The sequence below is a fragment of the Apteryx rowi genome, unplaced genomic scaffold (genome assembly GCF_003343035.1).
Source record: "Apteryx rowi isolate R43461 unplaced genomic scaffold, aptRow1 scaffold_89, whole genome shotgun sequence".
NCBI lineage: Eukaryota > Metazoa > Chordata > Aves > Apterygiformes > Apterygidae > Apteryx > Apteryx rowi.
This window is the reverse complement of record NW_020451193.1, coordinates 17-13,256: the sequence shown is the minus strand read 5'-3', so window position 1 is coordinate 13,256 and position 13,240 is coordinate 17. Positions and strand designations below refer to the sequence as shown.

General features: G+C 34.9%; 1 protein-coding gene across 1 annotated transcript in view; it reads left to right on the top strand.

The window, feature by feature from the left end:
• CCDC141 (coiled-coil domain containing 141) overlaps positions 1 to 8,984 on the top strand; it is a gene marked incomplete at its 3' end in the record, with an annotated part of 40,559 nt that extends 31,575 nt beyond the window's left edge. Inside the window, exon 7 of the mRNA XM_026090999.1 lies at positions 8,790 to 8,984. Coding sequence (XP_025946784.1) covers positions 8,790 to 8,984 — 195 coding nt within the window. The remainder of the gene's footprint in view (positions 1 to 8,789) is intronic.
• Between the last annotated feature and the right edge of the window lie 4,256 nt (positions 8,985 to 13,240).

Sequence of the window (13,240 nt, the reverse complement as noted above, 5' to 3'; positions counted from 1 at the left end):
CATGAATTTCAGCGTGTTAGAGAATAAATCTGTAACTGTGATGCAAAAAACCAAGGTGGGATTAAAGATTATGTTGATATCAAAAAAGAGTATTTATATGACATAAAATGCATACCTCATAGACTTTTTCTTTCGGTACTCAACTGTGCCATCATCAGGTAAGAACTGCTGCTGGGTGAGGATCATTCCTCGTTGTGTCATTTTTAAACAACTGTATTTGGATAACGTGGGTGACCAAGTAGGCCTGTTTTCATCCAAAAACCATTTCTATAAAACAAATGCCTTTTTAAAGGTTACTGCGTTGATAGGAACTAACAGCTCTGTGATTTTTCAGATATATTTCCTTATAAGTTTTATAGTTAAATGTCATCTATCTGCCTGTTTGCATAATTTGCTTCAGGATTGTAATGTAAACAGAATGAAATAATATTTCTAATGCTTCTCCAAGCAGCTTGTCAGAAAACACATTTCCTTCATGAAGGAAGGATTGGGTCTAAACAGCCAAATTTTGCTGCAGACACAGCTGCTGCACAGACATTTGAGATGATATTCTACGTGTATTAAGGAAAACAATATGTATTTTCATTTTGTACAGTAATCAATCCTTTTCATGGCTGGGCCTCCAAAAACTATCCCACAATGATAACTCTTATTATTACAGTTTTATCTAATAATTTCTCCCCCATACACTAGGTAATAGGTTCTTTGTATCAACTTACCGAGTTGTGCTTTTTTTTCTTAAGGTCATTTAAAAGTGTTCAGTGTTAGAAATTTTTCTTACACATCCATGTGAACTTTGAGAGTACATCTTACCTTTAGCCATCTGTGTGTTTTTGTTTTTTTTTTTTTAATTAGTAGGATTGTCTAGCAGAGGGAAGTGAAGTTTATGAAGTGAATCTTACTGAAAGTGTTGGTTATGCTTATGTGCAAAAGAGAGGCCAGGTTGAACTGTGTACTGCAAATATATTTCAGAAAGCTGAATTACAGGGCTTTGTACATTAGTTTTCATAGCACCAACCCACAGATGTTAAGACTAGAAGGAAGGAGAAGTCTGGCATCTTGATTTTAAAGTTCAAATAAGGTATGTTATTCCAGTAAATATTTGTTAGATGGCAGAGATTAATCTTAGATTCATCACTAAACAAAGCAGCGTTTTACGTGTGTTTGGAATACACTGAAATTCAAGCCAATCTAGAAATGAACTTGGCATCTGTGCTCACAGACTAAGCAAATCCATGCTGTATCTGAACGTGAAATTGCCTAAGCCTTTGACGACTCATGGGCCTTCAGCCTCTGATCTCTGATCTGTTTTGACTCATATAACGTATTTCTGAACTGCTGTACTGTTGTCTGAAGTATTCTTTCTGTGTTTGAGAAGCTGTTGACTCATTCCAAAAGAAGAAGAAAAAAGTTCTGGGAAGGCCAGTGAACAACTAGGTAAAATATTCCAAAAATAATTTCATTAGTCCTGGAAATGGAAATATTATTTCCTTTCTATTCTCACACATGGGTTCACAAAATTGCCTTAAGCCTCTTTGCCCATAACAATACTTATTTCAGTTGGTCATCCAACATGATGTTACTGTCCAGGGTGACTACCTTCTAGGGCACAATCTTTCATCCTAGTAATGTCACAGAATTCCTGATAAGTTTGAAGTTACAGGTGGCTGTTTTATTCAAATGAGCCCATATAATGAAAAGGTCACTGTGACTGACCTTTCCTAATTATTATGTAGCACTCAGCATTATCTTCTGTTTTTTTTAATTCTTGTTGTATGAGATCCTTCTGTAAGGACCACCTTGTTCCCTGAACTCAAGAGTTATTATATGCCATGACAAAAAAAACATAATATGTGACAAAATTTTAAAACACCCATAAAAAAATATTGCAAGGTTCACATTGTTTAGAGGGATTCCTAGCTGTACCTGGAAAGCTAAAAAAAAATACTATACACAGCTATGGTACCATTCCATATCCTCTAATTTTAAGCAGCATATATTATTTGGAAAGTCTTAGGGTAGAAATTACATTCATATGTCTTTAATGTTTTATCCAGATGAAAGCAGATAGCAATTTTTGCTGCATATAAATTGGAAGCAATCTCATTAGCAATAGGAAAAATGTATTTTTCTGATAACACTAAAGCTACAGTTGGAATTGTCTCCCCTACAGAAACTCCTTTAGTGTCTCAACTTACGTTCTAATTGAAAAAAGAAAAAGAAAAAAAGAAAAAGTGAATGTTCTACTTTAATTTCAGAGTGAAATCTAGTTTTCAGAAGTCTTCAGAATTTGGTGTATGACCTGTCTGTTTTAGCAGTTCTGATGAGAGAATATGGAAAGAGTTGAGAAGAAATTTCAATTCATGTTCAGGAATAACCCTCAGGAGGACCTTACATGCTACTTGGATAATTATATGCTTTCTGTAGCTTGGTGATTGCTTGGAGCATAGCTGATGTCTGTTGTCATTTATATCTAGTTCCCTGATGCCAAAACTGTGGATGCCTCCTAAAAACAACTAGTAGTTTTGAAGTATTTTATTTACTTTGCTGGAATTATTAAAGTAGATTTTTGTTAGCATCTTTCCCATAGTGTCTGGCCATGAACAGTTTCTAATGGTATTCTGTCAGAAGGAAGGAGGGCCTTCATAAACAAGTCTTATCCCACTTTGGGATTTCTGTATTTTGACCTACAATGGTGTAGATGCATCTTTTCAAGGAATGTTGCATATGTATACCGTAACTTTGAGGGTATGTGAAAAGTTACTGTGTACTAAGACATGCTGAACAAGCACAACTTCTCATAGCGAGGAAGATAGTGGAAAGTTCTGGTATTTTGAACAGTCTCACACAAAGATCTGTACATGTATTTACTTCCATGTTTTGTTGCATTAAGACCAACATGACAAATGATTTGCTTAAATTGTTCAGAGGCTAGCCTAATACATATTTGCAGGGCTAGCCCCCTTATTTATGTGACTGGGCTGACAAAAGATAGAAGAATGGCTTATTACATTCTCCAGCTGATATCATGACTTGAATGTCAGCTTGCTGAGCTTTAATGTGCAATGATCTGACAGAGGTGAAACAACTTAGAACATTAACACTCTTTTGTACAAGAATTAAGGTCAAAGATAAAACCAATAATTCATACATGGAAATCCAAGTTTAAATTGGAAAAAAACCTTACCCACACGTAAGGTTTAAAAATAAAGAGAGGAGAGACAGATTCAAAGGAGAGTGATTCTGTTGCTTTCTGAGCTCGTGTTTAGGAAATGGTGTTTCAGTGGAGCTATCTGCTAGCACTGATGAACTGCTTTCTGTCACGTTTCTGTGTGTATTTGAATTGCTTGGCACAATAAAAAGAACTACTAGCTCCACTTTGTGGCCAAAGAACTGCAGAGATGAAGAAAAGTATTCTAAATTGTTTGCATTTTGTATAGTTTCTCTCACTTTTCAGAACTGAACAGTACTGGGATCGGTTCTACTTTTAACAAGGACTAGTAAGCCAATGAAGAGTATTTCTTTCCTGTATTATAGATCTGCACGCTTGTTCAGTCTGGAATAGCCATGCTAGGTACTAATGTTATGGAGATTCAGTCTGTTCTACTATGGTCTCAGGATGCTTCTTAATGACCAAATGAATGTCACAGTCAAATGTTTGTCTGGGACCCTCTTCTCTGTCTGGCCATGCACCTATATTATTCTCTGTGTGGATGCAAATTTACCAGTTTTCCCAGGACTGGCACGCTCTTGAGGAGTCTGACAATTATTGCATATCATGATCTAGCAGATGTCTTAAAGCACTTGTGTATTTTTATAGCTAGAATGAAATGTTTTCGAACACCAGAAAGGACTGCAGGTAACTTCATTTTRTCTAATTAGTCAGCTTTCTCATGCGGCATACACAAATCTCTGTTAATCCAAACAGATCCTTCTCACTGTCTGATTCTCCTGTAGTGCCATCTCACTGCCTTGTGAGAGTGTTCTTTTTCCATCTATTATTGTTCTGTTATTGTCCTGTTTTTGTAGTTCCATCTCTATCCTGGCGTTGTATTTTAATAGCTCTCAAGGTTTTGCTGAGGGGTGACTTACTTTGAATGCTTTCCCCCTCTTTGTTGTTGTTTCTAATAGCTCATGGTTGAAGTACACTGGTGTAGCCAGGCACTAAACTTCCCAACAGACAGATCATACAGTAATTGTCATAGCGCGTCAAAATCCATTGCAGCTTGTATTAGACCACACTGTATTATTCCTAATTTAAGGGAATGGTATGAATGGATCAGCAAATGGATCTAACTACATTTAATACCCATAGAAAGTGTACAAGGTTATAATGTTCATGGATTTTTTTTTAAACTATAAATTATTGTAATAAATTGTTACTTTGAGTTTGAGTGAAAGGATAAGGCAGGAACTTGGCTGAGTATAAAAGAGGCAGAGGTTTAACCTGGGCTTTAAGATCTGAAAGCTGATTATTGGACACCTTCTACCAAACATAGATTTATGAATGCTGTTACAGTGAAATCCTCTTATAGTGAAATGATTTCACTATTGGTGGAGTGAGTTTCTTATAATTAGTCTTGCCAGTTTTAATTGCAATTTACACAATGCAATACTCTGAAACAATGCAGACCTTTTTTCTGCTTCTCTACTGCTTCCAAGCTAACTGTAGACAAATTCCATTCCACTTGCATTAAAATATGCATTTTTAATTCTTACAAAAATATTAACTATGATATGAATAGATTTTCATAACAAAATGAGGCCACACATATCCAAAGATGGTCTTATTTTTTGTTAATTGTAATTAGTCCCAGTTAAAAGCTCCCAACTGCAGTTTTGTTTTCTAATTTTCATTAACATCGGTATGTTTAAATGTTCAAATGTGAATAAAATCTCTATTAGAATCTGATCATAGAATTCATTTGGTACCGGTCATTCCAGCTGCAAGTAATGGAAGATGATGACATTGTGGTGCTGACAGGTTTGGATATCAGTGGTCTAATTTGTCACCCCTTGCTCTCCAATAGGCCAATTGAAGACGTGTATTTGGAGAGTCATCCTGTGCTATCTATTTCCAAGATAAATATTTCAAATAAAGATGAATGAATATAGCACAGCAGACTATAATTAGTCTCGAAATCCTCATTCTTGCTGAACTTTGCTTGGAGTAGAGAGACAAAGACAGGATTTTATGAAAGAGGTATTGTATGTTAAAGAATGCATTGCATGGTCTCACTTAATAAAATTTACAGGCTGAAGATTATTGCATCCAGAATTTAGGAGTGATCATTATTTTAATTTGAAAGGAAAATAAAACAAAAAAACAAGAAAGATTTTGTTATAGATGTTTATCAATAGTAGAAAAAATGAAAAAATTATCTTTCATTGTGATCCAGATTCACTTCTTTCTATTCCACTGGGAAGCTGAAAGCATCTGGTTCAAGGCCTCAGGTAATACTTAATGTGAGGAATTTTGAGTGTTTTCTTTGGGGAAATGTGCAATTTCGTTTTGGCTTGTGAATCTTCCAAAACAGCAGCATTTTCTACTGTATACAAGCAAATATAATGGGCAGGGTTTGGCCTTCAGATGCTTGTTTGTCAAAGAGCTGAACTTTAAATAGCTCTGAGAGGCTCTTCATAAGGTCTCCCCTATGGAAGGAATGGTTAGCATGGGGGAGACAGGTCTCCATGTTTGTAGGCATACCATGCACATATATTGAAACTTACTCACAACTCGGTTCTCCATCTTGTAAGAAATTCTGGCATTTTTTCACATCTTTCTCTTTCAAAATGAAACAAAGCCAAAGTTGCTGAAATATCATGTGGAATTAACTTTCTTCCCAAACCATTTAGATTCCAGTTGAAAAATTCCAATATTATTAAATTATTTTATGTTGGCTTTTGATTTTTTTTTTTTTTACTGGTAATATTATAAAGAAATTTCAAAACATATGTAGAACTAAAATGAAAAATCAAAATAAGGTGTTAATGCATATCCATAGGTTTTACACAGATACTGAGTTCCTTACCTCTTCCATGGCAGAAAAGGGAGGAACATTTACCAGAGTGGAAAAATTTATTATAAACTCAGCAGAATTGTTCTTGTAACTTTCCTTTTACCGTTCATCCTTTTTTTTCAAAATGAAAGCACGTATTTCATTGCACAGAAATCGGACACTGATCGAGTCTTTCATCTGAGACACTTCTACTGCTTCAGTGAAGGTCTTATCAATCCTTATATGTTTATTAGCATGATGTCTCATTTTACATTTTTACTGCCCGAAAAGCTTGCTTAATGCCTAAATAAGCTTTCATATCCTTCCAAATTTGTTTTAATTTCATGAAAATCTATGTTTTTAAATCTCATGTAGGTTCTCATTTGTCATACAAATGTGCATCTTTTTTCTTAACTTTGCTAAAATATTTATCTTTGTTAAAACCTGCAGAAGTGAGTACCACAGGATAATTAATCATGCCAAAAGATCTTCATTAGTTAATATACTTTTGTCATTGTTTTCTGAAAGAGGACAAAGGTATTTTGAGATTATCTATTGTTTGTTCATATTTTAAAATTATTTTTGTTACCTGTGTCAATACCATCTATTTCAGCTTCAGCTGATATACTGTAAAGTTGCAGAAATGAATCCAGAGTTCAGGCATGCTCCTGAATGCATCTGTGTTTTCCATTCTGAGGTGTATTTTTCACTGACCTGTCCATAATGCCAGATCTTTTTTCCTGAATTGCTCACATTAATCTAGAAAGCAGTAAGGAATTTAGTCCTTTCCATTGGAATTACCATGCACTTTTTAAGCTTGAGTATGTTGGGCACTGGGTACGTTGGGAATTGTAGGAAGTCTCTTGCTTGTTTCAGATCAAGTCCATAGTGAGGGAGAGTTATAATTCATCTGGAGAAGCCTCTGTAAAATAAGTTGCTGATTTCTTTGAAGGAGAGTTTTTATCATACCAGTTGTTGTCACAACAGAGGACGGTCTCGGAAAAGGAATGCACTGAACTGCCTAGACCAAAATAGGTCTATTCTCATTTACTGTATTTCAAAGAAGGGTAAAGCAGCATGGTGGAGCACTGTGAGGGAATTTGTATTGTGGTTGCTTGTCAAAGATCTGTGAATAACCAGGTGACTTATTTTGTGAAAACTTTCAAACCAACATCTTTTCACTAGCAATAGTTTCACTAAAAAGAAACAAAAAATGTGAAGCTGACATTCTTCTGGCATGCTGAAAAGTAAAAGGAAAAAGACTGCCCTATGTTCTTGTTGTGCTGTATGCACACTTCACAGCATTTTTATGGACAATTGTCATATTTTAAAATATTTTTCTGTCTGCTCAACCAGACATTTGATACGAATCTGGGGAAGGAAATGCTAAATGTATTTCAAAAAGGTTTTTCTCTTATTTCAAAGTGCATTTAATTCATTATCAGAAAAAATAAAGGAAAGATGCTACCTAAGACATGGGGAAATTGCAGGATAATAGCAAGTGCTTCTTTTGTTTTGAATAGTGTAATACAGTCCTAATATTAAGTGTTGACAAGCACAGTAGGAACAAAGTACATTATGTAACAGTTTTACTATCTTATTGTTTCCTCTAAAAGAACACAGCAAAAATAAAAAAGCAACTAAAAACAAAGCAGTAGTTGTGAGACAGGAAGAGATTAAATTGTTTTTTTCTTGACTCCCTTGAAAATCCTTTCCATTTGAGTTGTCTAATACACTTTTCAATACCTCTTTATAACTTAAAGAAGATAGTGGGACTGAAGACTGTACTAGCATTTATCATAGGTGAAAGTGTGGAAAGAAAGGTTTTGTGTATGCAGGAAAGTGCCTTGGTTGAATCCCTGGATTTGATGTATAAGTGGGGTCAGTACGCTAGAAGCATAAGTCAGTTCAGGATGAATAGTTTAAAAAAGAATATAGGAGTCAACACAGAGAATCAGTTCTGATTAGGTAAACTTGCTTCAAACTATGCAGTGCAGACAAAGCATCTACATGCAAACTTGTACTGACTCGCTTCAATCCATTTTAAAGTACGTTAGTTTTAAAGTATCTATCTCAATCAAGTGTCAATAATGTTTCTGGCTGTATGGCTGGAAATAAAATGTATGATCACCCTTTTTAAACCACCTCTTCTGTCCGTCATTGCCACTAGGGTGGCTCATGGTCAGATGAGGCAGAGATATGTTTTGAACTGACTTTTTTTTTTTTTTTTTTGTGAACAAAGTCAGGAAAAATGTATGATACAGGGTGTCAAGGAGAATGTCACACGTTACTTAAAGGATAATCATCTGGATTTAAATGATTACCAGAGAGCTCTCAGCAGAAATTGTCTTGCTGAAAGCAGTTGTTATCCAGGCAGTATTTTAATTTGTTATTGTTTAAACGGTTGGGCTTAAGGGGCTATTTATCATAGCAATGTGATGTCACCTACTATGAATGATGTATTCATTATTAAAAACTGAAGAAAAAGTTTCTTGTGTGGCTGAACCTGCTCTTTATGTTTTCCAAACTAGTCTGGACAACAGACACACTAGAGTTTGCCACTTCGATATGTGAAACTGTGTGCAAAGAATGTGCAATGCTGCCACTGACAATTCTGTCACTAAAACCATACTTTGCTGAGAAACCCCTCCTAGCAGAAATTGTTTCAGATGGCGATAATCTCCAGACCTATAATGTGATCTGTGATTTCCACTATTTATATTATTGTTACTGTGCAGATATGTTACATTTTCTATGTATAGTTAATTAAAGTGGAATTCTTCCTATTAGGAATGGAATTCCACTGTGGAACAACTGAAGGCTGAAGCACTTAAGGTCTTGCTTTGGGAGGACTCTGCAGACAAAGAACATCTGAAGCTTTCAAATCAGAAAATCTGTCTGCTGCAAGAGGAGGTGTGCTGCTGTATGGAAGAAAGGAAGGCCCTGCTACAAGAGGCCAATGACTTTTTTAATGCTGCTAATAAGGTTGGTAAGAAGCGAAGTCTGTAATAGTACCCTGATGATACAACTGTTGCTTTGCTCTTAAAGGCTGTTATATATGGGATTATGCAAATAGGGTTTGTTAAGCATTTTGGAATGCATAACTATTAATCTGATTAGCCTTTAATGTGATCTTCTGCCTCAAAATTCTATCCAAAATGGCAAGTGTATTTTAAAATGCATTTTAAAAATGTGTATATGGAGAAGAGCACTCAACTTCCAAAATAAGGGTTATAGTATTCTGCAGATAAGGTATATGAGAAATTTAATCTTCCAAAACTTGAACTTTAAGATCATGGGCTCTGTCATGATGGCATAATGCTATATAAGGAAAGATACAGGAGTTGCTCTAAAATACCCAAACTGTTACAAGCTAGAATGGGTAATAGAAGCAGTGTCTATACTTGCGGTCTTCTCCACAGGGGCTAATTAGTAATCAGACATGAGAGAAACAAGGACAATATATAATCCTTCATATAGGGCTTGTTATACACTATATGGACTAGACATGATACAATGGCAAAGAGGCCAATTAAAAAAAGCACAAAACTCAGTCACAACACAAAAGATGAATTAAGGCCCTGAATTTTGAGGATGTTTTTACCTTCTGGAGACTATAATGAGGTCAGCAAGGAAATGTGTAGGCAATAATTTCCATCCCTGGAGAGCTAATTTGGAGATTCAGTGATCGAGATTCCAAAATTAGATTCTTGGAACTCTCATGGGAAAAGGCTAAGGACGACCTACTGATTTACTGAATTCTATATGTTGCTTGTTTTGTGTGGATTGTATTTAGGAACAATCAGCCTTGACTAGTATGTATCTTTATTTTTCTGTCTTGTCTTAACCTCGTGTGATGAAAATGATTAAATCATGGTTGCCCCCACCCAAAAAGGAATGCTTTAAAGCTAAATCTTTACTTTTCCAAACATCAACTGCAGAAATTACTGCTCTTATGAAAATTATTTTTATAAATTTGGTCATAAATTTTTGTTACATTCTACTTACAATCCTTTCCCCACCTTCTATGTCATAAAAGGTGTTTACCTCACTAGGATACTTCAGTACACTTTCAGTAATTCTATTTATTTATTTCTCATAGGTTTTTTCATTGACTCTAATGTGAGCAGGGTAAGAATATTCTTGTAGACTGTCTCTTCAAATCCTTATCCCCAAATAAAAATAACACTTTGTTCTTCAGTTATCTCCTGAGGTTGGTTAGACCAGTCATCATGTGGTCTTAAATGGGTTAGATTGCTTTCAGTATTCTTACTGGCTCAGGGCCAAAGATCTTAAAATTCTTTTTGAAATGTTTTAATGTTACAGGGTAATACTTAATCACAGTTAAAAATGTATTATTAGTTTTTAAATTAAATTAATTCAAGGGGTAACTTTAATCTGTGTCCAGGAAACAAATGTTTTAAAACTTTGTTTGAGAAAAGGAAAAGAAAATAACTGAAATTAAAAAAAAAAAAAACACCCTATATGACGTACAATACAATCAAGGAAAGGCATGAAGGAAGAAAATAAATGATGACAAAATAATAACAGACATGATAGAAATGACCTGAGATTCAGCCACATGCAGTCAAATAGCATTAAAATGGTAAGAGTGCTGTTCACTTATACTGGAAAAAAAAAAGAATCCTCAGGGATCCAGTGCTTGTTCTTTGCTGCAAAATGCTCCCAGTTAAAAGCTAAAATATTTATAGGCGGGTACACTTGTTGCTAGAATTGTATTCACTAGTATTGCTTACTGAGCCTTTCTTCTTTGAGAGACTGGGTTGAATTTGAAATTAGTCTTAACAAAAATAAAAGATCCTCTGAACAGTTTTTCTTGCTATATACAAAATGATCATAAACCAGTTTGTAGTGGATGTGTGCTTATGTAATAAAAATTAGCATCTTATTTGGATGCGAAATTAGCACTAACTCCTACTGTCTTCTAAAAACTCATGAGAAGTAAGAAATAAGTAGAAAGGTTTTTTTYCCCCTCTTTTAAGAGGTAGTGCTTGAAATCTCTAAAACTTCCAATTTTCCCAAAACTAGAAGAATGCTAATATTGTGCTGAACTTAAAAAGGGTGGAGATGGAAAGAGGAGGGAGGACACAGCTAATTAAAAGCCTTTCAACCTAAAATCAGGCTTGAACAAAGCCATGGGAACAGCTAACAGAGGAGTTGAATAATAAAGAATTGAGGGAGCTTAATATCATTAATGTAAATCCATTGATATATGTCATGAAGACTGTTGGTCAGTAAAGGTAGATACGGTGTTATAACAGACTTCTGTAGAGTTATATCAATGTTATTTCATGTTTTGATAAGGAAAGGGAATGATACAAAACCCACAAGCTACTTTTCAGGTTCAGAGACAAATCTATTGTAAGCCTTAAAATGGGGACATAAATGGGGATTTTTACCACAGATGTGCTCCCAGTGGAGTACTATGGATTAATTATCGGTCTTTTTCTGCTTGTAATATTTATAATCTATGTAAAAGTAGTAGATAATGAAAACAGGCAACCTATAAGCACCTATATGGGCAATGAAAGCTTGATAATACATGATTTTTCTATCAACAAAATCCTTTGACAGATGCCCAGTTTAGGTAAATTCAGACTAGAAGTAAGGCATATATTTTTTAAACAGTGAAGAAACAAGCTGTTGGAACAATTTATCATATTTCTAGCAGATTTTCCATGACTGTAAACTGAATGATATTCTTTAGTTAAAGCAAGAAGTAATTTAGGAATATGTGGTTTATCCTTGTGACAAAAGTAATTTCTGGTATTATATATAGTAATCTATGCAACAGTTTGTTGAAGGAAATTGATTTGTGTTAGAGCAGAGGATTAAGCAAAGAATCTTCTATCTTATCTGTCTTTCATGTCAGTAGAAAATGTATTTTAGGTTTTTCCAAATATGTGCTGTCAGAGCTGAGATCTATTTTTGTTAGAAATGGTTTCTCAGTATTGTTGCCTTGATTTGGGAGCATAAAGCTTTTGAAACATGAGGTCTTTAGCCAGTAGTACTGAAAAATTGCATGTTACATTGAAATCAAAGAAAACGGGAGTTTCTGAGCTTTTTGGAAATATTAAGCTCTTAGACTCTGCTATCTGAAGATGTCCCATTTAGTTTTAAGACTTGATAATTTTGAAAATCATTTTCTATATTTGAAAAATTTCAACTGAAAAGGAGGACCTCAAATGCTAAGCTTAAAATGTGAAATCTCTCTTCTTCCATTTTATGATAAGCCTATTCTTCACAGGCATCAAGTAGTATTAATAAAGCAAACTTTTTTTCAAAACTTTCTAGTTAGAAGTCTAGCTAGAAAAGTTTCTATTTTAAGGCACCTGAAGACCAAATTGTGTGTATATATATATTTTTTAAAGCATATTGCTTGTAGGTCATTCAGAGAAGCTTTAGGAGCTGGTCATTTCCAGTAAGAGTTCGAGCAACTCTCTTGATAGCTCTGTTAAATGTTCTGAAAAAACAGTCTGAAGACTTTGCCTGCACTAATTTGTGTTTTGAGCACCAGGTGGGGCTGTAATCACATTTGTCTTTCAACCTGTGGTATGTTCCCTTAGTATTTTTTTTTAACAACATATAACAAATACTTAGTATTGAAATTATTTACAGACCCTTGAAGTGCTAGATACCTTTTGCTTCAACGAGTCTGATCTTTCTTGACTTCATTTATAACAAGAGAAACCCAAGAAGGGCAGGTGAAAACAGTGCTATGTCTGCTGATGGTCAACCCTTACTAGACTGGAGGAGCTACACTAACGTAGGTCTGCTTTGACAGCAGAGGTAGCATCTTTTCAGAATACAGTGCTATGCTTTTTCAAAGTACCTGTTGAAGACAGCACTAGTTTTGGTATGTCTGATCCTGTTGTGGTGCATTGAAACTAAATTGCTATAGTTCAGAAAACAGGCATTAAAGCGGAAAAAAAACAAACCTCACCATTTGTGTTTTGCAAATACACAGCCACACACAGTTACAAAAGCTGTCAAGACTGGAAAAAGTGCATTGGGTGCTTGGGATTTTTTTTTTTTTATTGCATGACTCAAAATGGATACCAGTCATGTATAATAAAGGCCAAGGAAGCCATTAACAAGGAAGGAAGAAATATTAAGGTCCTTTTTGAATGACATTATATGCTTTTTTTTTTTTTTTAACAGCAGGAAATGCCCAAAACAGCTCTCTGCTCGTAGGAATTATGTCCCTATTATCTTGCATG